The 27,301-nt window shown below is 35.8% G+C and overlaps 1 protein-coding gene across 1 annotated transcript in view; it reads right to left on the reverse strand.

The window, feature by feature from the left end:
- Positions 1-27,301, reverse strand: part of Rph (Rabphilin) — a 157,556-nt gene that overhangs the window by 45,516 nt on the left and 84,739 nt on the right. Inside the window, exon 4 of the mRNA XM_071591913.1 lies at positions 3,560-3,689. Coding sequence (XP_071448014.1) covers positions 3,560-3,689 — 130 coding nt within the window. The remainder of the gene's footprint in view (positions 1-3,559; positions 3,690-27,301) is intronic.

The following is a 27,301-nucleotide window of genomic DNA, read 5'->3' on the forward strand; positions in this document are numbered from 1 at the left end:
TGAAATGTCTGTCATCATGAAAACACAAATGCAAAAGATAAAGTTTGCATTCCGAGCATTACTATGAAATGTATTAGAAATTAACAAGTAATTTAAGTTTAATAAATGAGTAAGGCGATATTTTATTTCTTATTTTTACACACAACTTGAAACGAATGCTGAAAAACTAACGTTGCAAAAATAACAAATTAAAAGAGTTGTTCAGCGAGACCAAAGTCCACAGAAAATGTTATATTTTCTTCCCTGTCCCATGTATCGCGTATGAGGTGAGCGCCATATTAGAGAGGCATGTGAGGTAAGTGATGCGTAGATTCACAAAAACACATTTTCCACATCACTGACCTAATTATATGACCTTAACATTATCTGGAAACGATGGAGAGGGACCCTAAGCTTATGCCTCTATTTCAGCAGTAAAGAAAAATGTACTTCGCATGGCGTAAGAATGCAGATTGTCGAGAAACCTCATTATTTCTAAAAAGAATTGGTGCAGTGTAGGATGGTGAAAAGAGTAAGCCTGCTCATTTGTGGAAGCAAAATGAGTAGATGTCTTGACACGTAACTCGAGACTTGGAGAAGAAATCTGCTTGAAATGTAGGAGGAGTGCATTATGTTTAATTTTATTGCCGGCTCCATCCTCCCTAAAATCAATAAGACATTCGTTATTAATGTATGTTCATTGAAAAAATGCTAAGAGTCAAGTCAAACGTCTACATTTTACCAAGTAGTTTTTTTCTCATGATTTATGAGATAAAATAAAAAAATTGGTTTGTAAGACCCTTCTGATTTGTGTTGTGGAATGAAGTTCATCGTCTCTTACAAAAAAAATCGCGAATAATTAATCCAAAACAGTTAATATCGAAAGTTGGTACTCGACGAGTATTTTTGCAATTAAAAATATTGGATTACTTAATTTAGGGAAAAGCGACAACTCAAAGGTACGTGCATTACGAAACGATAACAGTTCTTTCTTAGGGCAACGGAAAAAAATTGCCCATCCAATCTTCACTTCCAAAAAAAGCATCAAAGTGACTGAAATCTCATTGAGAATGATTAAAGTTTCCCTATGGCTGTACAAATAACTCGAAAGAGCAATGAAAATGACTAATTAACAATTAAAAACAGAATTTGGTAATTTTGGTAGGAAATCTTTAATCTAGCATTTATAATGAAAACGACTTAAGATACAAAACGATTATTTAGATTTAAAGTAAAACAGAGTAAATAATGAACTTTACTCGTACTTACAAGATATCCTTTTTTAATGTAGCTAATTAAAAGTCAACCGTTAACAATAAAACTAAATTGGCGGTCTCTCCTATGAAATAATCATATTTAGGTAAACTCGTAGGTCCTGCCAAATATTAAGTGATAGAATAAAAAAGGCTTTGGATCATACATGTCAGGTTTTCAATATCAATTATGAAATGAATATTAAAATTAGCTTTTTCTAGCAAACACGCATAATCAATCTTTTTGTGCCACCCAATCTCGCTCTGCCAATTTGATTTTCAAGCATCACTGCCAAGCAGCAGACCTACACAGATTATTATTCTGTACTTGACGTTAAAACCTTAAATTAATGAATATCACCGAACTATGAAAGAATTTTCACCCAGGCAGTAGCACGACAACGCTTAGTTCCATCCGTTTTCTTACACTAGAAAAGCGATGCACGCACGCGTGAATTGAAATCTTCGTCGGAGCCTGACTTTCTTTAATTGAGTTTATAGAAAATTCAAACAAACTTTGTAGAATTCTTCCACTTTCCGTGCATTTCCTGCAGTTCCATGCAGTTTATACCTTAACTTACTTATACCGAAAACTAGTTGCGTACTCGAATCCAAAAACAGATCTACAAATATTTCGTTCAAGAGTCGTAATTTTAAAACTTTAACCCCTTCAGTATGAGCAGGATTATAGATGTTAGTGTCTACTCAATTAAACTATGAGTAAAATACAGTCTTAAATATTATAAAACCGTTAAAATATTGTTTCGTAGGAAAACAATCGAAATTTGCGACTAAAATATATTCATATCAACGCTGAATGCCCTCTTTATGCCGTTATATTGACACAGGATGTCAATTAGTTTTTAGTTAAAGTGCCTTTTGATGCAAAAATTGTGCCAACAGGCTTGATGAAACATGCCGTCATCAATGAAATAAAGTTAAATGACGCATAAAAGCGCATTTCTCTGCATCAATTATACAATATTTCTGGTTGGTTTCAACTTGGCACGTGTATGAACTTATAGAAAATTAATTCGTGCGAACAGAGTGGAAAATATCAATAAAATATACTTGACACAAAGCGGGCCGAAAGAATTTGACGACTCCTATACAACACTCCGACTGCTATTCGGCTGCTATACGGCCACTTGTCACTTTTTAAAAGCTAACTTTACTACGAAAAAGTATCGCTGTTTCACTGAGGAATGAATGCCCATTTCATAAAATATTTTTAGAGGACCCGAGGCGTTTTGGTCCAAAATTGAGAAGAATTTAATTTGGACAATAGCTATACAGTTTAGAGCAGTGAGGTACGCAGTACTTTGCAAAAAATTAGAAATTTTTTCATTGAATCGCTCACAATAATATTGTCTTTGCATTTGACATATTTGCTGCAAAATCTATTTGAAATTACGCCCAAGTACCGAGGGATTCCACGTGAGCCAACAATGATGAATTAAATCAGCAATCCATAGTAAAGGTGAAAGAAATCGAAAGGAAAAGACGGTGTGCAATAGGTATTATATCACATTCCTCCCCATCCGATCTCACCCGGTGGAAATCCTTTCGGAATGAGTTCCAACACGTGTGCTTTTAGAAGTTTTTCGATGTTCAACTCTTCTGCGATAGTTATAACAGATTGATTGAGCGAATGATATAAGAGAGAGAGATATGGAAAAGTGTCAAAGTGATGATGGATGTCGGCCCGTCATTTGATGTCGATGCATATGGATATTGAAGTTAGTAATGATATCGACCTCGAAATTTGCAATAACGATATCGACATAGTATTTGATATCTTGGACATCGATATTGCACTGATATTGTCATGACATCAAAAAGCCTATGTCACACAGCCCTAAAAGATTGGCTCCGGGTCTGTGAACTGCCATTATTTTCTGTTTCTAGCCCCAACCTAACCTCTATTATTCCTTCGCAAATATTCTTCACGACATTGGGGCCAAGGAGGTAACAAACCCCGTGGAACTGGACATGATTTTTACTTTTTTTTTCAAGTGCAATAAAAGTAAACCCGTACCCATTTTGTCCGGAATCTTAATTTGTTTCTCTTTGTCTCGAGACACACCGAATACATGGATCAGTGGACAGGTTGATGTGACCGAAAATCGATTTTAAAAGTTGTTCCGAGGCAAAGGTGGGCAGTACTTATAGCCTTCGACTTCCCCACAAGTGTCCTTACGCACGGAGGCGTCTCCTCCGTTGGCACGGTGACGCCCCGCTATACTCCCGCTCCGAGAGTAAACCCTTACTCGAGGGCGAGTCCACTTTTTTTCGAGTGGCGACGCGGAGGGTGTGTTGGCACGCACCTTTTTGCAGTCGTGGCAGAGGAGGGAAGGCGCTCCGAGCATCCCAAACGCGTCGCCACAGAGAATGCACTGACTTGTGCCGTTGCCCATCGCGTTCCTCTTCATGTTGTCCAACCTCTCCACCAGGCGGCTGTTGAGGAGACATGGGGGAGAAAGAGAGAGAGAAAAAACAAGAAGGGGTATCAGAACACAGAGTTAATTTAACAAAAGCACCTCGCAAGAAAAAAAACACTGCAAAAAATGTCCAACTTCTCAAGTAGTTTCAAGAATTCCCTCAAGTGCATAAATTACTTAACCCCGGGATGGAAAGGCGGGTTCACATGGACTGTAAGAAGTTAAAGTAAGAACAGGAACTTGATTAGAAGTTGAGAAAATGCGAGGGAGGGGTCCGTTCATATTACACCTTTCTGAGGACTGAACGTAACGCAACAGATGGTCCGCGCTCATCTTTTAAATTTTGCGATGTAGTCCTCGAAGTTGTTCAATTACGGTCGAGAACGTGCTCTTAAGTTTTTCTAGCTTTTGCGATCGTGGTTCATTCTCCATTGCGCCAAGTGACCAAAGGTTACCATAAACCATGTGGTTACCGTAAGCGACAGCCTAATTATTTACCCTAATTAGCGTGAATGATCACCGTAAACGACAGCGTGAACAATATAAATATTTTACGAAAAACAGAAACAAACAAGAGAAGCATTTAATAAATTTTCGTAATTAATGTCGGTAATCATTATTAGCAGCATTACAATATTTTATATATTAATAGTAAGCTCAAAACTAAACATCATGCAAAATTAGAGTTACCATTGTTCAAGGTCAGAGGAAAGAAAATATTCATTATTAAATATGAGACTTGGGCCTTATGTCAAGTCTAAGTTGAGGTTATATGTTCTATGTAAGTCCTTACATTCAATGTCATCCAGCTTGAAGGTTTCGAGAAGGAATATAATTTTTAATCGCTAATCGAGGCACTACGTGTACTTTGGTGCATTGACGTTATCAAAAGAACTTTCAGGAAAGTCCTGTTTCTCCAGGCTGTTCTGCTATGTTGTCCCCAACATGATTTGTACCAGTTGCAGGATACATCTTAAGATCATTTGGTTGATAATCTGTTGAAATTGTGTTTTAAATCAACCCTTCCAGCTAAAAACGGCCCACAGTCTTTATTTAAATCACCCTTTCTTTGTCTCAACCTTTTTACATAAAAAGCGTTTGGCTCGGTCCAAAAAATATACATGTTTAATATTGGACTTACGAAGGGGCCTATCGATTTCGACTTAGCAGTTTCAATGTAAGCTGAAAAGTTTAGGGGCTTGATTTTCCCCTAGTGTCACAGGGACCATATTAGGAGCGAGTAATGCTTAAGTTATGCTATAAAAATTCCTTAAAAATGATACCAAATAAATATTGCAGCCATTTTAAATAGTAATGCTCCAATAAAATTTGTTCGTGCTGCTATGCAGACATGTAATTCACCTTTGGTTTAATTCGACGACGAATTCAATGAAATGATTGACAAATTTTACTTAAATTATAATTTATAAATTATTGTAGCTGAAGTAGCTACAGAAAAAACCTAGTTTCTGCTTTTTGATAACAGTTTGCGGCTGTATACCAATTATGCATGTTACAAAATTATTGAAATTTCACAAAAGTAAATATCATCCAATAATAATGGATCTCAATCCAAAACGTACGTTTACCGTTTGCCTTGGGTAACTCCAAATAAAATCACCCATTACAGGAAACATATTGCCATACTACCTTGATCAAAAATTTCCCGGAATTTATTCAGAAAATTAAAAATACAAGTTTATTCATCTAAATCTATATTGTCCCCTTCAAAGTAATCCCCATCGACTGCAACACACTTATGCCAGCGCTTGATCCAATCCTCGAAACATTTTTTATATTCGGTTTTCGGTATGTCCATCAGTGCTTCCTGCGATTTTTCCATTACTTCCTCTCGGCTGCTAAAACGCGTTCCCCGTAATGGTTTTTTAACTCGATTGAACAGAAAGAAGTCACAGGGAGCCAAATCAGGTGAATTCGGTGGCTGTTGGATGGTATTTGTTGCATTTTTCGTCAAAAAATTACGAATAATGATAGCACTGTGCGACGGTGCGTTATCATGGTGCAAAATCCACGAGTTTTCTGCCCACATTTCTGGTCTCTTTCGGCGAATTGCTTCACGCAAACGTCTCATAACGCCCAAATAATACTCTTTGTTTACCGTCTGGCCTTCTGGCAAAAATTCATGATGCACTACACCGTTGTAATCCATGAAAACCGTTAGCATTGCCTTCTTTTTTGACTGAAAACGACGTGGTTTTTTTGGTCTCGGCTCATTTGGTGAACGCCATTCACTTGCCTGATGTCTGGATTGCGTGTCGTACTCATAAACCCACGTCTCGTCTCCAGTAATGATCCTTTTGATGAATGTGGGATCGGATTCAGCCTCGCAAATCATGTCTTTTGCGACGTCAACACGGTCTCTTTTTTGCATGAAATTGAGGTCTTTTGGCTGCTACACGACGGAAACCCAAATCATTAACCACAATGTCTTGGGCGGATCCATAGGCAATGTTCAAGTCCTCCGCTATTTCTCTGATGGTTAATTTGCGGTTATTGACCAACATTTCTTTTACTTTATCAATTTTTTCACCGACTTTCGATGTCGATGGTCTGCCACTGCGTTCATCATCTTCGATTGACTCACGACCACTTCTGAACCGCTCGTGCCACTGGTAAACGACCGTTTTTTTTAGAGAATCGTTGCCGAAACACTTTTCCAACATTTCCAACGTCCGTGCGCCACTAAATCCGTTTTTTACGCAAAATTTAATACAAGTTCGTTGTTGCAAATTTAAATCCATTACTGCAATTGTAAAAAATCGCCAACACACACAGAGATAGATGTACTCTTGGCTACGTAACTTTTGCAAATGTCAAGTTATGACACTAAGATTTAAAGGGAATATCAACAACAGATGTACCAATTTACCAAAAAAAACAGAACTCAAATCGGAACGATGGGAGCGCCACACGGTGGTTATTCCGGGAACGTTTTGATCAAGGTAGTATTCTGCATTCACCGCGGAATTTATAAAGGGTATTACTTCAAAGCTTGCTGATTGCGTATTGCGTATTGCATATGAATGTGAGTGAGTGAGTACAATGAGGAATATTTATGTTATTTTGATGGCAATACCCAGGGCATCACGAATCTAAAAGACATGTTTACACAAAGTAAGGTCAATGTTGCGCAGCTCTGTGTTTTTCACATGAAATTGAAGTCGTGAAAGCAAAACAAAATTTCCTCTTAAAGTGATATGAGACCAGAAAGCTTTCGTAATCAAAGCAAAGAATAAAGTAAACTCAGCACTAAAAACAACAGTGACACAATTCCAAGAGGTAATTCGTCCTTAAGTCCACATCTTTGTTTTAAACTGCATACCGCCTAATGGTTTACAGTTTTGGAGTAGCATACAGTATATAAAGATTATTCCCCAACATTACAAAAATACGGAATGAAAAAAGGTTTTGACTCAATGCATTTACTTGCTGAAAAACAAATTTAAAATGGCATTGTTTTTATTTAAGTTAAGATTATCAAAATAATCATAATTCACAATAAATTCTCCCGGACGTCCTTCCTGATCCGTAAATTCCCTTATACGATCCTTACATTTCTCTGAAGTCTGATTTCACTGAACACTTGTCTATAGATCTCTCCGCAACTCTACACTCCTTAGTAACACATAAATAGAATAAAAAAGATATAATATTAAGAAGCAGAAATTCAATATTTACAACCATATTAGACAAAAGGATGAGAAGAAATGCCGACGGCCCGAAGAAAGAGGAAGTAGTCATACTTATGTATATTTTTCATAGATGGAATAATGTAAATTATTAGGACAATGAAAAGGACGTGTTATCTCAGTAAAATCCCCAAATGAATGAGAAGTTTTTCAAGAATCAGGAATATGATTTCGGAGGTTTTCAACATTTTCCGAAAAATATTTCAATGTTCACTTTACTCTGAAATTTTTATATATTGAAATATTGTTTTTAACAAACATGACCCAATATTCTGGATCGGTGAATCCTGAAGCCTTCCCAAACAGCATAAAATATGATTTGAAGATGATGACACCGACCTACCTTGTGCAGGAGACCAAAAGAACTGGGTAAGGCCTCAAAGTCGAGCCACTCGATGAATTCTGAGGGTAATCACAATATCTTCGTAGAAATATTCCTGCATTAGATAATAAACTCCGCTCGAGAATAGGAAACCTTAGCTTACAAAAACGACAGCGACTAGGAATATGATTCAATAAAAGTTCTCAAGAAAAGGGTGGCAGAGAGAATAAGATAAAGGTGAGAGAATAAGCTAAGGGTGCGAGGGTAGAGGAAAATTATGGAAATTGGAACTGACAAAAAATTCTCTTAACTACGAGTTTAGAAATAAAGTGGAATGAAGGTAGTGTAAGGAGCTGAGGACGGCGGTGTCGCTTTTCAAAGATAAATAACACGTGATGGCTCCTCGGATCCAAAAGACAGGCAAAAGGAGGAGGGAGCTACGATGCTGGGGGAGAAAAAAAAGGGGAGAAAAAGGATGCTCGAGACCGAGTGAATCGATATTTCGGCGGCTCCGCCTCGGGTATGCGCTTCAGTGGCACACCGAGGAATTTGATTCGGAACGTGCACTGGGTTAGACCAGTAAGATACATCGGGAAACTTTATTTTAGTAATAGAAAAATAAACCACCTTAAGTCTTTAAGTGGAAAAGAATCCCGAAAAATGCACCCAAATTTATGTCTGTCATGAATAACGCAATTCTTTGAGACAAAATTACAATCCAATTTTGATCATGACTGCGAAGAATTTTTGCAAAAATTAAATGTATCTTTAAAACTTCAGAGTTTTAAGGGATAGAAACTGCGGATGAATAAAGAAATATCAATAATGGATAAAGGTAGGGAAATATTAAAATTGAATCATGATTGACAAATTTGATTGACTGGCATTACACTAGACTTACTTTAGATGTCAAATTTCACCCTGCAATAGTCCCTCTAATATACCATATACTCTACACTCTAAAGATAAAACGCATTTATAGCTAAGCCGTCTTGCCGCAAAATTTGAAACACTGAAGAAAACGCCTTTACTCATAGGCCGTCAACAAAAGTAGAATCAAGCCCTATTTGCAACTAGTCAAATGGTCTAAGAAGTGTTTAAAAACTTAGTTCTTCACCTTGAAGTTTAAATTTCTAAAATTAATAAAATTGGTAGAACTAATTTTATTTTCATTGCTAATAGTTTTTATTAAGTAATCAACACAACACGATTTTTTTATATTTTTACTGGTTTTGTTCTTGATGACCGTAACCTCATATGTTGGCAAAAGGGGATCGAGATAGTGCGGGGGATAACGTACTGGCTTCCCAACCAGAGGGCCCGGGTTCAATTCCCGGTGTTGAATATTTTTCAGAGGTATCTCGATCCCTACTTGAGGTGCTTTATGGAGGGCACTTTGAGGGAGTACGCCGTCCGTCGGATGGGACGTTAAGCTGCGGACCCCTTGGCGCCTTTCGTAAAGAATAGGCTAATGCCGACGCCGGGTTTCTCTCCACCCTTCATCCTTTCCTGTCCATCCCCTATGGCACAAATGACCTCAGCTGTCGGTTGCCTCCCCTAAATACTACTACATGTTGGCAAAAGAGTGGAAAAGTTATTTCCATCCAAGTTTACTCATCCAACTGTTTACTTCATAATTAGAACGCATAAGAAAAGCAGAGCTGATTAAAAAAACTAGAAGTTTATGAAAACATTATTATTATTTTATGTAATTAATTTTGATAATAATTGGACATAATACAAAATATTTATGGCATAAATAACGTTGACAATTTTCGCCTTCCCCCTTGGCTGCAAAATGTTTCATTAAAATCATTAATGCTAATTTTATTTTAAGAACGGATAAAATTGATCAAATATGTTTATGGATGGGTTCATTTACCAATCTCCAATGATTATGTTACGACGCTAATCCTGATTCTCAGATAATTATAATGCAAAATCATTATCACTTTAGAGCCAATTGAAGTCCAAGGTATAAAAGTATAAGCTCTGATAAAGTAACTGTTGAAGTACTATAGAAATCTAAGACTTGATAATTTAATTACTTCCTGGAAAGGGAAGAGAATTAGATGACACACACCCAGCCATAGAACTGGCACCAGACGAAGTTTTGTCGTTTGAGCAGTAAAGTATCTTGCTATTTAGAATATGCTTATTTTACTCGCACCTTTAGAAAGTTTTCAACTTTAACTTATTCGAAGCGCTCCCAGAGTTTAACCTCTGAGACTGAAAGAAAAATGAGAGGAGTGTGTTGAACTCATTGAAACTTTTGTCATTTAGAGCGTGGAAATGTCGAATCAGTTAACTGACGCTTTCAAATAGCCGTGGAAAATGTTTTGATCGCCGATCAAATCTTTGAAAAACTCAATTCCCTTTTAATGGTACGAAGTAAACAAGCAACGGATATGCCTAGGAACAAAATATATAAATTAATCCGTTCCCAAATTTCCCAGATTGTGTTTGTCTTCCCACATTACACTTAAATACATGTATATGTTAATTAATTGTTTAACGATTTCCTTCAATATTATTTTGTATGTAACGACATTTTTGTTTAATATACGGCAAATTACCGAAAAGAATAAGTTTTAATGCATACTTAGTGACCTATTTTCATGTCATTATCACATTTTAGTAAAAGTAAGAACACTACGTGCGAAAGACTTTGTAAGTCGTAAAAAGGTCAATCAACATACAAATTAAAGTTTATGATTCACTATAAGAAACAATATACGAGGCAACAAAACAAACAAAGTTGTACAATTGAGAGGATGGGAGCACACTGGAGGGTTATGATACAATAGGTGAGCTTGAATGGATGGATATGGATGGAAAATGTAAGCTGGATGAAGAGGAAAGCAAAACAAAGTTTAGGATGAATAGAAAATAAAAACTGACAAAAAGGGGATGACGGAGCTAGTGAATTATTTAAATGTGAAGTAAATGAGAAAATATTTAATAGCTGGAAAAATAATCCAAAAATACCATTTATAAATCTATGAGGTAGATTGGAATCGTGAGTTTATCAAGATTGTAGTCCTTCAGGGGAAAGGATGGCTGTAACGTTTTAGGAGTATTTTAGAATTAGTGGAGGCTCTCTCTTTCAAGGATCTCCAGTTCTTCAAGTTATTAGGTTATGCTTGAATCCCTTAAAGCTCCTTGAAATTTTTAGGCTAGCCACAAGTTTATTTTACATGACAGGTAATGTGGACTCATGATAAGTTAACTTATTGATGTCTTCCCAGGTATAAGTTTGGAACAAAATAATTTTTCATCTTCATCTTGTCAGATTTACATAGATTGTTTATCTCATCGACGATCTTTATTAGTCACTCAGTATAATAATTATATACTTGCAATTCTTTCCACCATCAATTTCCATCACCCCACATTTTTTATCCTTCATGTCAGGCATAAAAGACTGATTTTCTGAAAAAAACGTAAAGGAACGATTTTTCTGCAAAATTGGTTTCATTTAGGCCTAATGATTTCCGATTAATTTTCGAGTGCTTTCAAATTAAAGCCTGCGTTCTAAATGATTAAAAGTCTCACTTAACAGACCAATTGATAAATATGGTTTTATTTCTTGAAAACCTGTCCCTTGTAACACTTTTATTGCAAATCAAAGCGACGACTGATTCCACATTCATTGGCTGAACACTTAGCAAACATTCATTAATATTCATCTTTTAAATAAAAACTTATCGCGATAAAAATGACAGGAAGGCATTTTCCCCTTAGTTCTTCGAAAGTTTTTGGATTTCTAAATCAAGGCAAATAAGACCTTAATTTAAATACTAAAGGTCAACGACAGACCAAATATTAAATTATAGGCGAGAATTGCCAGATTTTAACCACAAAATGCCTTTTACATTTTGATCCAAATTTTTCACTGTGCGTACCCATCGAGATACAGATAAAAAGGTGAAATTTATGGGAAAATGTTTGGGGTAACGCCATCGAAGTCACATGAAATGCTCATTTAAGCAACGCAGGTAGAGTGACAAGGGGAAAGCAATTTCACTGTGTTCCAACGATGAAATCTGAATTCTCGTCTCTCGTCGTAAAACACATGGCGGCGAGTGAAAGTGAAATTTGATCGATGTGCGGATCAGTAGTGGTCGGCGAGTGAATGTGGCTTGTCTACGCAATTCGATTTGGGTTTCCAATACGGATGTCTAACACCGTTCATCATATGTTATCAATTCTAGCAAAGGGCCTGTAGCAACTCTTCAAAGCTATCCAGTTCGCCACCAATCTTCATACCTTCTTGAGTTGACGCCTTCCATCACCTGCTACTCGTTGCATTATTGTGCCCTTTCCCTGCAGTTCTTCCCTGCTATGTTTACTTCCATTACTGGGATCAATGTATCGTAGAGTTAAAAAATATGCACTCTCCGCCTTACCATTGCCTTCGACAGATTTAGCTTCCCTCTAATTTTCAAAGAAACTTTTTTATGCATTTTTAAATTCACTTTATTTTCATTACTTATTTATTTTATCAAATTTTGATTACAAATAGCTTTTCCTGTGTAATAAACACTGAGCTCGTTTCACATGTGAAGAAAAGTACATAACTCCACTTGTTGGTTTCTATGGAATTTTCCCCGATATTTACCTCATGGGTTTGTGGTATTTAGTAATTATTTCGACCAAAAGTTTCTCTACATCGCTTTGACTATTTTTATTTCTTGAGATGCCCTATGGGAGAAATTCAAATAAGGTAGGAAAAGTGAATGCAAGAGACTTTGAGAGTCAAATGGATGTTGAAGATGGCGATGGAGGAATACTGGGAAAGCAAGATTGAGGGAGGAAAAAATACGCATTTTGAATGAAAATAAACAAGGTTGAACGTATCCAGAGTAAAGAATGAGTTGTAACAATATGCAGTATATAATCTAAGGATACATTGTGGTGTATTAATTTGGGATTAGGTGTACTATGGTGCGTATTCTCTGGGTCCATCAAAAACCAGCCCTAACCCAGCAGACTACTACTAATTAGAGTTTCGTATTCATCGTCTCTTCAACTGACCCACCGGCTTATTCTCCCGCCTTTTCATGAGTTCTTTCGAGTTTAATTTGAAAAGTATATCCTTTATTTAGCTTCAATTCACCTCATATGCTTTTAAAGTTGTTTATTAAAGTTGCTTCTCTTCATCCTCTTCTTCAAATAGCCTGGAATCATCGTCAGGCGTTCTTTTCTACTTAATCTCAAATACCTTCAATAATTTACAGTCTTGTTCATTGGTCTCTCAGTGTGAACATTTATGAGGACATTAATGAGTTTCTTTGGATTAATATTTTCTTTACGAACATTTATTCCCTCTTTCAACATACCCGATCAATGCTCTCCGTTATTCAATGAGAGCTTGACAATCTTCGGTAGCGTGTACGGTAGCGTAGATCCTACCTGTCCCCTTTAGATTCCATCGTATTATATTTTTATATATGTTTTTTCCACATCTTTCACTATTTCGACGAATATAATAAATGTCTCTGGGAATATGGGAAACGTAATTGTGGGACCGAACACAGAAAGCTCTCCACTCTGATTACGGTAATATTCTTATTCCGCAGAACGATCTCACTTTAAGCACCAATTACTCGTACACAACATAATTGGAACAAGTTACCCACTACCTTTTGTAAAGTGCACCATTTAATAAATAGAATCCTTGGCGTCATTTAATTTGAGAACATACATAAAATTTCTACATTCATTTTATTTGATAACCTTTATATTCCATTCTCATACGTGACCTAACCTATATTCCACGTCAAAAATCATTAACCGATTGACTTACTTTACTAAAAGTTCCTGCTAAAGATTCTATTGGGGAACAACGTCTTGACTATTTTATTCAAGTGAATCATCCGTCATCAAATCATTGAACGTGATAAACAAATAAGGTTCAAGCTGCCACTATGCATGATAATAATGCCTTTTTATGATGTTGCCTGTTCATGACTAGCAAAAAAGAACATGGTATTGACCAGCCAAAAAATAACACTATTAAGTGAAGCGGGAACTAACAATAATAGGTTAGTTGATTTATTTATTTAAACTCCACTGCCTTAAAAATGAAAACAATTACATCGAGTGAAAAAGTAAAATACCCAAGACTCGCATGCGTATTAAAATATATCGCGGTATTTTAACAATTCAGAGAAAAATACTCGGTGAATTATTTGGCATCTTACCTTAGGGAGTTACAGGTCATACGTAAGATAATCGTTCAATAATTATGGAACAAAAACATGGTCAGTCAAAAACAGCATGGACTATACTAACCTATAAATAACTTTTGTGAGAGTGGAAATACTATCAATGAAACAAAACCAACCACAAACCCCCGATCTACACATATGAAAATCAAGAATTGTAATGGTCTGAGTAGGTATTGCTCATGAAAAATAACCAGTCCCCAAAATCAGGAGAAATTTATGCATGAGAATATAAAGAGGTGTTACAAGGTTTTAAGGTCTGTCTACAAGCATATTCATACGTCCATAATTACTTAAAAGCTTAAAAAACTAGCATTTCTTTTTTCTATGACTCTATAAACACGGGATACGGACATAACAGAAATTGGAAATGAAAAAAATCTAGCGATAGCAGATCATTAACATTAATATCCCTTCCTATCATAAAATTGAGCATATGCCGGCTATAAATGTATTGGATAATATTCTTTTACAAAAAGCAACAATGTTTTCGAAATATTAGATTTTATGAACCTGGAACGAGTAAATGCAATCACGAAATCCTAAAAGTGGAGTAATATACACAGACTGGATGTGATACTTTTCGATTTAAAATTAGTGTGAATCGAACATACGCGTATGTGCTATCCAAAAAACCAGTGAACAAGTTTCATTAATGGATAAATTCAAAAATTTCAAAAATGAGGTAAATTAGTGTATTGTTTGAGCACAATTTACGTAAATTAAAAATTAGGGACCTGACGATGATATAGTAAAAACTGAAACCGGTCGCATTTATAAATTTTATTTTGTGGAAATTTGCCAATTTTTAATTAACTATGATATTCCACCATATCACACCTAAAATGTCTCTTTTTATACGATTTACTTACTTATAGAGGGTGAAAGAGTAAAGTTTTAAATTATAGAATTATTTCCAATTTTGAAATAGTATAGGTTCAAATAAAGAAGATTGATCGGTCCTATATGTTCTAGGGTCATTACTCTTCCTAATTTACGTAAACGATCTACCAAACAATTTACATTGCCAAATAAGTCTCTTTGCTGATGACTGCATTATATACAGACGGATAGAGCATGTAAATGACCACGTAATATTACAAAATGACATCGATCGCCTTGGTGACTTGGTTACAAATAATAATATGAGCATTAATATAAGTAAAAGTAAGCATATAAAATCTTCAAATAAAAAGAATGCAGAAAAGGAAATTTACACCCTCTTTGGAGAAAGAATCCCATGTACTAGTCAATGCAAATATTTAGGCATTTATTTAACTAGGGATCTTGGGTGGGGAATCCAAGTAGATAATTTTACACGGAAGGCATTTAAAGTATTGCATTGGGTGATGAGAAATTTAAAAGGAAGTAGCGTAGCCACAAAAGAAAAAGCTTATAAGACACTGGTTATCCCTATCCTAGAATACTCCTCCATAGTATGGGATCCATATGAGGTGGGACATATTAAAAAGATAGAAAAAGTTCAAAGAAAGCCAGCAAGATATGTACTCGGAAGTTACAAAAGAACAGATAGTGTCACAGAAATGTTAGATACACTGAAATGGGAGAGTTTGAAAAATAGAAGAAAAAGGAGTAGGTTAGGCGCGATGTATAGAATTGTTAAAAAGGACAAAGCGTGGGAAGATTTATGGCAAGGGATAGAAAAGCCTAACTTTAAGGGAAAAAACGACCATAGCCTCAAAATTAAAATAAGGACTCAAAAAACAAATAAGAAAAAATACTCTTTTTTAAATAGAACTATAATTGATTGGAACCAGCTGCCTGGAGGTTTGTTTGAGCCCTTTCCATCCAATTTTAGAAGTTTTAATCTGAAATGTAAAGCAGCCACTGGGTAATAAACTTCATTGTAGTTATGAAAATATTGTTTCTATGTGAAGTGGACGGCATTTTGTATGTGATGTGGAAGTTTGTTTGTATGTGATGTGGAAATGTCATCATGTACAAATATTTTGTCTCTTATCAGTTTTTATGTGTTCGTATGTAATTTTCGTGAGTTATCTTTGACCTAACCTGACCGTTGCCACCAGGAAATTTGCCTAATTGCAACGTAATTGTGTAAAAATAAAATATAAGAAACAAACCAGTACAAATGACACAGATTCTGAAACAGCCAAAAAATTATGTTTATAATGAGGTAATTGGTCTGATCCATGCTATTTATACGAAAAATAAAACGATGAGGTTGTTTAGCAACCTTAACAATATTATTGTTAGGTACCACGACGTTCTATTCTGCTGAAAATGAACAAAATATCCATTTTTTCAAACAAAAGGAGTCTCACCACTCTCATACTTTCGGAATAAAATCCATACGTCACACATAGGTACATATTTGGGTCATGCTTAGAATTCGAGTCAATTTGGGAGAAGCTTGTTATTTGGGTCATGCTTAACATTCGAGTCAAGTTGGGTGACTCCAATCATTGAGGAATTACTCATGCATCGGAAGTAACATGCGTTCGGAATAATTAAGAAGCTGTATGAAAGAAAATTGGTTTCATCAAAACCATGAGTGGCGAAGTATTATCAAGAAAAAAATCCGACAAGAATTTTTTCCAATTATATACAACGTATACGTTCTCTCGAGCTGAATATACCTTGAACAATTGGCACGCAGAACAGAAACCTCAAGTTAAACCAAATAAAAATGCAGATCAATCGCTTCACTTAAGACTACTAATAATACACAGGAGGCGTTCCACGATGATTAGAAAACAATTGGGGTGAAAGGCATTCGATGAGCTATAATGGATTTTTGATTCAATTTGCTATAAATAGTCAAATATGTATTTCCATTAGGGAAAAGAATTTAAAAATAAATACCTGTAGTTACCCCACATCGCCTTGTTCGGCAAGACCTTGGAAAGAATGTGACTCTATTCTAAAACTGCATCTCACTCACAATACGCGATTTAAAAAAATGGAAAGCACTGCAGTGAACATCAAACAAGCTTCCCTCAATTTTTGGTCGCAGAGTTGAACACATGTGAACAAAACTTTACACGATAAAGGTGAGTCTGAAGTTTTCATCACATAATCAATTTACAATTCATTTACGAAAAGCTCTCCGAAACTGAATGATTCCATAAAAGTTACCAATAAAATGAATTGAAACATATGAATAGAATACTACATAATTTACGAATACAAGTATGCGATAAGTTTGAAGAAACCTTGAAAAAACATTAAAAGCATGTTTAAATTAAAATATTTCAATTCTAAAAATAACATTTATTGATCAGAGAGTGAAACATTGAAAATAATGACAGCCTAATAAATGATAATAGCGTCTATCTTACAAGAAGTCGATGATCTTGAAAAAATAGATTTCTGGAAGAGATGCATTAAGCCTACCGTAGGGCCGAATGTGTTGGGTCAAATATGTAAGCCTATAGTATAAATAAATACGATTCTTAATACCAGGACATGATAATGGGAAGAGTAAGTATGTGAAATTAGAAAGTTAGAAGATATGAGAGAACTAAAATACCAATTGAGGAATCACGAACCCGCAATGTGGTTTGATAGATGAGGTCTTGAGCTAACAACGCACCAATTAAGTCTTAGGTGCGTCGAGTCACATAATACGATGACGTTGCGAGTTACAGTCGAACATTCTGGTAGAAGGAGGGTAACAGATCCACTCTCTTGTTATCTACGGTTTCCTAGAAGGATTTGGTTCCGTGAAAATCACTCAGCCCAGGCTTAGCTGAGTGTGCCCATATGGATCCTACGGCTTAAATTGGGTTTCCTTCAGCCATTTTCCAAACACCCTTACCCTAATACTACCGGGCCGATCGCTACGTCAACACACCATTCCCTTCATGATTAAGGTGGAAAATACTTTTCCATATACATGCATGTATTTGGGTGTTCATATATGTATTTCAGGAAGCAAAGATGTACAAAACTATGGATGGCAAATGCGAGACAAAAAGAAAACAACACAAAACATACAAAATGCCAAATTTCATGAACGCAGCATTTTTCATTTCCACGAATTTATTCTGCTAATTATATGATATTAGTGAAAGTCTACCGGATATAAGTAGGATTTTGACGGACGGCAGTAATGTATATTACTGCATTCCTAAGCTCAAACTAATAAAACAAATAACTCTGTGCCTCTGTAAATCTATCTTGCACCTTTTCTTCCCCTCTTTCTCCATTTCCCAGCACTCCCCAATCCACCAACGTCTTTTTTATAGACTTGCCTCTTAGTACATCTTGTACACACTTGTTTCTTCTTGGTAAGTCTTTCAATTTATCTTTTGCATTGCATGCTTAGAATTACATCGTTTCTTTTATTCAACGTCCATTTATTTTCCTTCATTCTTCTCCACATCCACATCTCAAAAGCCCTCAATTAACTATTATGCTCCTGCCTCAAGGAGCAAATGTCGACGCCCTACAAAACTACCCTCCGGTCAGTAGTCCAACGCTCTACCTCCTGGACTACTGCGACCCACATATATATATATATATATATATATATATATATATATATATATATATATATATGTATATATATTGTATACATATACATATATATATATATATATATATATATATATATATATATATATATAAAAAATAAATATATATATATATATATATGGTTGTATATATATGTATGCATATATATATATATATGCATATATATATATATATATATATATATATATATGTATATATATATATTGTATATGTGTGAAAATGCATAAACGTAGTAGTCTCTGCAGATAAATTGTGTGAACGCATAAAAATATGAATATCAATACGAATCAAAAAGTATTTCGTTAAATATAACATATGCCATCCTTGCGGCATGTGGTCAGATGGTAAATGCTGTCACTCATTAGCAGATTTTCATGCATGAATGTGCTTGCGTGTTGAATGCATGTTTTTGGTCAACGGAGCATATTTAGACGTTGACATCAATCAATTTATAAACGAGTTTCGAGTACCAATTTATTACCATAGAAAGCCCTTTGAAACACCACATATGCATGTGTATAAAGCGTGAACTAATGCTGATGCAAAAATTTCAAATGCCAATTCAGAAAGAGACGGTGCCTTTTAAAGGAATAAATGACAAAACGCTCCAAATTATGAGGCATCATAGGGAATTTGCAGTTCTCCGGATTTGAAATATTTATTTAAAAGTTGTCATTCACATTAACTGTTAAAATGTAATTATTTTAGTGAGCGAAATCGAATATGCGATCGAGTGGTGAAATGCAAAATAAGCACCGCTGAGAGAGTATGAGATGGAGAAGGGCGTGTGAAGAAGAAGAGCGAGAGAGATGCTGTGAAAACGTATTCGGGAGGAGGAAATGGGGGAGAGGGTTCGAAGAATCGACCGAGCATTGCTTCAAATGGTTCTCGCTCCCGACGGTGTCGAACACACGACGCGGGACGTGATTCGTTCATTTATTTTGCTTCTCTTTCCTTACCCTTTGGGAGATTCGGCGTCAGAATTGCCGAGAAGGGCAATTTCTTCCAAAGCGCTCAATCCATGAAATTGCCGAAGGTGTCTGGGATGCGATGTGCGGGTGGATCTCGCACGAACCCCCTTCCCCTCCTCACACACCCCCCGAGTCGATCTATGAATTCACGCGATCCTCACAGTAAATCAATCAGTTGCGGGTGCTTTAGGGCTCCACACTACCATAAAGTTTTAGATTCCAAGGTAGCCTCTTTGATGCGAGAGTTTATCAGTACTCTACACTATTCAACATTAGCAGAAGTTATAAATTCATCACTGTTGCCTCGGAGCTGACTCACGCGAAAGGCAATCAGAGGGTGAAGGAAGCGGTAATCGGATTCCAGAAAGCAAGTTTCATGCATTCAGAAAGCCTTCCATTTTGAAACATTTGTTTTCAAATTTATTCCTTTCTTCATTTCGATCTTTTTCACATACTAAACAGTTTTTTATATGATTCACGCTTCGCCAAACTTCAGGAAGGCTATACTTAAACCAGAAGGTAAGTATTAAAAATATTTCAAAAATATCAGTAACATTAAAACAAGCGACTTAATTAAAGTAGAATACGATGCAAGAAACTCAGCAAAAATTTAACAGATTATGTACGAAATAAAAAAATATTCTCGAAAGGGGAGAAATTCAGTTTCAAGATGGTTGAAATTTTCAGCTATCTGCGACATATATGTACATCACTAAAATATAAATATGCAGAAAGAAATAGATTGATTTCGGTATTTTTCCATCAGTAAAACATAAAACACGATAATACGCCGAGGTTTCCACCTTGGTTTCGAGAGTGTCAATAAAATTTCGATAAATTATTTTACCCCAAAGGCATCAAGCCCAATTATGGTTTTAAGCCTAAATAATAGGGGAAATTCGAAGCCGCGAAGACAGAGTCATGTTAGCCAACGACCTAAATGCAATCCAGACTTGGTGCGATACATGGCAATTGGAATTAAATTTGAAAAAATGCGAAGTAATACATTTTTGGGAAAAGAGTAACAACCCCCTATTTAGTTACAAAGTGAAACAAACAGAAATCGCGGGGTAGATTTCTTTAAATACTTGGGTGTAACAATTACTCACCATCTGTCCTGGGGGAAGCACATACGGGAAATATGCGGTCGTGCTAATACAAAATTGGGATTTGTAAAAAGAGTGCTGGGAAAATGTGACGAAAAAGTGAAGGAACAATGTTTTCTTGTCCTAGTCTGGCCCCACCTAGAATATGCTGCCAGTAAATGGAATCCTCAAAAGATAAATTTGATTTCGGAATTGAATCGAGTTCAGCGGAGGGGGGCTGGATATGTCAAAAATTGTTATGACCAACGCAGTAGCGTAACTACTTAGCTAGAAAATTTAGGCTGGGATTCCCTTGCACAGCGGCGTTTACAATATAGATTAAACTTATTAAAAACATTTAAAGATATGTCCTTTTCCGATCACATCAAGAACATAATACGAACCCCAACGTATTACGGGCGGAGGGATCACAAATATAAAATTAGAGAGATTGACTGAAAGACTGACAGGTTTAAATGGAAATTTTTTCCAAAAAAAATAAGAGACCAGAATGCTTTTAATCGAAATCCCACAGGAGCCGGCTCGACATAATAAGTATTAACTTACAAGGTAGCAACTGCGCATGGTTATACTAGTATATTTATATATATTTTTTTGCAGGTTCCCCACACCTTTTGATACATGTGATAAATACATATATTATCAGTTTCTCTGTGAAAATTTTGTTTCATATGAAATGGGAAACTGATTTTTAAAAAATGGGGTACCAAAAAACGTTTTTAATCATTAATGAAGTCCCATTTATATATTTTGTATTAAAAGGCATAAACGATGAGGAATGGAAAAGTTTTTAGGGACCGTCAAGGAAACAGGCATAAAATGATACCATAAAAGAGAGAGGGGTGAATGGAATTCCTGAATTTTATAGAAGGCAGTTCACAAAGGAGTTAAAGCGTTGAGGTTCACTTTTGTTAATGCCTTTAACGATTTTAAATATCTTCGTAAAATTTGGTGAAAAAAATGTCACTCTCGTCGCAATGAAATATATGATGGAACGAGTCTGCGTGCATTAATTTCAGAGATTCACAAGAAAGACATTTGAGTCGAGGACGTAACCCTTTATAGTCCACTATCGGACATAAAAGACCGACAATGTCTTTCTACGTTTTAAAACTAAATTTTTGCGATGTTTTTTCCGACTAAAATAATCGGTCATTAATGCAGTTTCATTTTTAAAGCAAAGTGAATGCGACACCATAACGATCACTCAGAATAACCAAAGGGTGAATTTTGGGACGAGATGAGACGGAAAATGTACGCCCAAGGAAGAGGGAATCTCATGGAAATGTGGAAGAATGATAGGTATTTTGAATGATACTACAAAACGGGAACTTGTTGCATTCGAGAGGATTTTTATAAAAGGCAGTTCACTCCTTTATCTCGCTGCGCATTGGAACGAGCTGCTGTCTCCCCCATAACAAAGGTTTAAGAGGAGATTCATGCGTCGGAATTTTCTCATTCCCAGTGAAGGTTTGGGATGGGGAGGATAACTCGAGGGCGAGAGAGGAGGGGCAAAAGTCGCTCGGAATGAAGGTGGGAAGGAAATGGAGCCCGGAGTCCCTTTATGGACTCAAAGAACGGGGTTGGTGAAACTGGAATGGAGGGAGATGCGGGGGGGTGCGGCGGGGATGAAATGGTGGGTGAGAGTTGGAGTGGGGGTAGATTCGTTGAAGCGGAGAGAGGAGCAAAAGGAAAGGATGAGCGGAAGATACTCTCGAGGGCGGATTCCTAGTTTTACGTCCTGAAATCACCCATTTGTACCCACGAATATTTGCATGTGTCAGCTTTCTTTCAAGTTCGGAAATGTATGCGATGTATGCTTGTTCGGGAGATGATATAACCGAAACATGCGACCAAAGCAAATGTGTAAAATGATTAAGAGAATATAAAGCGAGCAACAGAAATAATCTTCGTGGATTTTACATGCCGCTAACTACGTTTTATTTTCCATAACTCAGCAGTACTAGTTCCTTGGAGGGAATGATCGGAGGGATCAATTTGAAAAAAACTATTTAGATAATATTTTGATTGGCCACATATTATTCTTTTGCTTATCATAAATAAGTTTACAGTTTGAAAAGTAAAAAGAGCAAATATTTTACTCCATAAAAACGACACTGTTTGACGATACTTGACGGAAGATATGTTTCGTCGGTGACACTCTGTGGGTTATGCATTGGAAACAGTATTAAATATCAAATGCTCACGTGCATGAGGCAATACTGTGCTATAAACATAAATGAGGTTTCAGTGGCATTATAGGCGTGGCAATTCAACACATGCTATTTAATTAACATGGGAACGTTTGGATTGATACAAATTTTACATCGTCAACTGGGATGGTGTGACGTAAATGTTTATCGGTAGTCAAGCTTTGTTTTTCCTAAAATTGACATAACCCTATGAAGAACATGAAATCATATTATCGGTAGTACTGTTTCGCAGTGCAGTAAATGTAACCATAAAATTACCATTTTTTCCACAATCTTTTTTAATCTGACATATCTGGAATATTATTTACTGTATATGCAATATCTTAGTCTATAAACTGCTTCTGATGATAGCCTTCTAAAAAACTGCTTGTTTAAAAGTTAATATACGATTCATAGTATGGACATAAGAAAGGTATTTACCAATTTCGTTTGTCCTCAGAGCTATCTTCAATGGATATTAAATGAACACTTACTCAAACAGATGTGTTTGCCATTCATATGAGTAAGTTTTAGCTCCGCTTAACCTCCACATAAAGCTTGAAGGCTTAAATAACAGAAGATGGTTCATTTATAGCATATAGAGCACTTACATTTTTTCAGGAAGTATTGTAGTTGCATATGGACAAAGCAGCAAGGATCTCAAAAGAAGAATTGCGTCCGTCAAAGAAACTATTTATAAAGATAAGGGAGTGATGAGAAGGAATTATGAAAAGTTACAAAGGTAAAACTAGTGAAATCTTTGATAAGAACCGTAGGATTGTATGGCTTTGGAACTTAGTTGATAAGAAGAAGAATGAATGGAAGGTTTTTGAGATGTCGGAGATTGGAGAATTCGTGATGTGGTTGTGGAAAGAGAGCCTTTGGTGGAAGAACTCAAACAAAAGCCAGAAACTGAATACAGGACGTAATAACAGAATGGAATGCTAAAGTATATAATAGAGGGGAAAATGTTAGGTAAGCGAGGTGGAGGGAAAAAAGAACAGGCATTCTTTATGGGATAAAAGGAGGGACAAAGTATGTGGTATTAAAAATTGTTTAATTCTATGCAGGTGATTTCAATGAGAAACCAAATTCACGCTCCATTAATAATCTACCAGCAGATTCTAGGAAAATGTTTCTCACGCATTAGATGGTTTTTTTTGCGTAACTGACGTTAAAATCACCTATTTAAAGCAGCTATTGGATGGTCCCTAACAACTCCACACAACTGCGTTTCGCGTATAATCCCACCGGCTTGTCCTCAATTATTCATTCTTCGGCTCTTTAGTCTATTCTGTTTCGTCTTCTATCACGTGCAGCGAACGGTCTTCCTTCTATTAAGGCCTTCAACAACTCTTTACCTTTCAGTATTTCCTCCATAAGTTTGTTACTGTGCATGTTACCCAGGGGAATAATAACGGACGTGGATTTCTATTGATTTCCTCGATAGTTTTTCTTACGCCATACCTACACATCAATGCCTGTTGAATGAATAACTGACTGAGATCAGACGTCTCTGCAGCCGCCTCACTGAGGAACCGACGCTCGGTGGACTATCATTCACGTGACTCCCAGATATTATTCAAACAATGTGGCGTTGATAAATACTACATGTACACAATAGCAATTATTATCGCCCCTGATGGCTGAAGAGACCTAGCCCATAGGAGAGACCTAATTGTGGCAATATAAAGTAGAATTTTGATCAATTGACGAGAAAAAACAACACTATATTACTATATTTAGCAAAATCAATCATTTAGTCTCTAATTTACCCTTTTATAGCGGTCAATATTGATTTTGTATTAGCCGAACCACTGAGTGTCGCGAAACATCTAAGCTTCATCTAAGACGAGCTCGTTGAGCACGAAATACCTTAACATTATGAATAAAATTTAACCATTTTTTAAGCTTCAATTACTCTAAATATGGAAATATATTGAATATGAAAATAAATTGCGCACACAAATTGCAATTTCATTCAAAATTTGACCGCTAGCTAATTACTTACCAATCGAGATTAATCGTAAAATAGACAAGCGGATGATATCAAGAGAAATAAATTAACTTTTATAATCCAATGAAGTCAACTGTTCAAATACGACTAGTAATTACGAAATAGATATTTATATATTGTCAATATGGAAGAACTCTAGAATATGCAAGCGTTTAACACGCATACGTATATTCGGGGATTCTGAAATATTTATGCTCCAGTGTTGTTGATGCTATCATATTGTAACTCGCTCTGTAGTTGATATCGTAGCTAACTGATTATAGGATGCCGGCAGAATTTCAATAGTAACTCAATATGGGCTATTATTAATAAAATCATATAGCCTGTCGCACATAACGCAAAGGGAATTAGAGATTGATGGGGTACATAAATTGATGTAATAGGCTTTAGTGAATCAATTTCAAAGAATTTGTTCGACCAATTAAGGTGACGTTATATCATGCGCCCTCCAACAGCATGCTCCAAAAGATCTTTAATAGGCGTTTAAATTTGAGAGGAAGAAATATCGTCCATTAAACCTAATATAAAGAGATAAAAAAATTGATGCTCTCAAATAAGCAACGTATTCCAGGAGATTAATATTAATTTCTCGTATTTTTTCAAATTGGAACAGCCTATTTAATTAGAGATTCACTTATGAGTTTCCAAAAAGCTTAGATAATCGAAAATAAATACGGCCAGGCTGAGATTAGATGAAATAGGAGTCGGCGAAACACACCGAACTGGGGATGATAAAGAGATGACATTACATAGATGGAGAAATGGAAAGAAGAGAGAAGAAAGTCGGACCGCATAAAATACAATTTGAGGATCATTATGGTCAAGTTAGACGAAAAATCCACTGCACAGTGATTGCAAAAGGTAGCGAGCATTTAAAAAGGCAAGGAAAGATGAAGAAGATGAATGAAAAAACCAATGGAGACATTACCAACCCCCTAGGAAGAGGCATCCTGATTCGAATATTCAAAGGTGCCTATGAATGTGGAAAATTTCCGTAGGACTTTGTTAAGGGTTAAAGAGTAGTAACAAAACTGAAGGAAAAGAAAACAAAGGTCTGCGAGGAACATGGGATATCGATATGAATGTTTGAAGCACCTAAAATACTAACATGAATCTACCGTGGAACATAAATATGAAACTGATATAATGAATAAACAGCCTACAAATACAGAATGAAACTAAAAGAAAATCTTGAACAATAATTGAGCTTTAAGGAAGAAAAGAGAAAGGAGAGAGACTATATTATGCTTATACATTTCAGTCAAGATATTATTATTATTAAAAATCCACATGTGCTGATAGACAGTGTCAGGTGGCACATAAGCCCCAAATAATCACAAAGGTAAAATCAATCATTAAACAAAAGTATACTTAAAGGGAACTTCAAAACACAAATATCTTTAACAAAACAATAGAATCCCCATCTCATTTACATCAATCAATCAGCAAGAAAAAAAATAAATTAAAAAAAAATCAGCTGTTGCATATAATTTTACACCACACATAAATCAAATTATTACATATATTCCTTATATCTTTTCTTAAAAGTATACACTCTGTTAGGAAAGGGCTCGAATATTTTTGCCAGTAAGGTGTTCCAATCAACAATCGTTTTATTTAAATTAGGAAATTTTGTTATTCGTTCTTTGTGCCCGGCATTTTACCTTGAATTTGTGGTAACTTCTCTCTATGAAAATTGGGTTCCCCGCCTATTTCCTAAGATCTGCCCAAACTTTCTCCCCCTTAAAAATGCGGAACATTTCACAAAGTCTGCTTACTTTCCTTCTAGTTTGTAGAGGTTTCCAGCCCAGCGTTTTGATCATGTTAGACACACTCATATGCAAAGTTACACGTCAATTACAGGTGAATAATCCAATCCTTGATCAAAATGTTTATCATTAGGAAATTACGCATTATAAATTGTACAGTATAATGCCAATAAGGGACAACAAGAAAGGAATGTATAATCTCCACGGTTTTCATCGAATAATTTTTGATTATTAATACGGAGACGTCGAATTGTCATGAAAACACTGCCACAGTTTCTAGAAAAATTAATCAACCAAAATGACAACAATCTAGAAATATAGAACGAAGTTTTAAGCTTTAAAATATGAAACTAATCATTGAAGATTCCCGTTTATTTATATTTATAAAAAAATGTAAATCTAAATTTTTGGACACAGTGGTAGGTTTAACTCAAAAACCGTCGCAGTATGTATGCACATACGGCTTTCATAATGGCGCTAATTATCCCCTGACCTATTCCTGAAGCCAAAAACACTACATTTAGATTAAAGTGGTATTACGCAACGCTACAAATTCTATACTGGAATTTGTATAAATCACAATCATCGAGTAATGTTAGGTAGATATATATATATATATATATATATATATATATATATATATATATATATATTGATAATCATGTATTTATCTTTAAACTATGTTACTGATCGTTTGCGGTAGGCTTTCAATGAACACAGGTTGAACGCCGCTACATTCATTAGCCTTGCCAAACAAGGCACACCCTGACACTAAAGTCTATACTATACCATA

This window comes from Hetaerina americana, unplaced genomic scaffold, assembly GCF_022747635.1.
Source record: "Hetaerina americana unplaced genomic scaffold, ioHetAmer1.1.p SCAF_5, whole genome shotgun sequence".
Classification (NCBI taxonomy): Eukaryota; Metazoa; Arthropoda; class Insecta; order Odonata; family Calopterygidae; genus Hetaerina; species Hetaerina americana.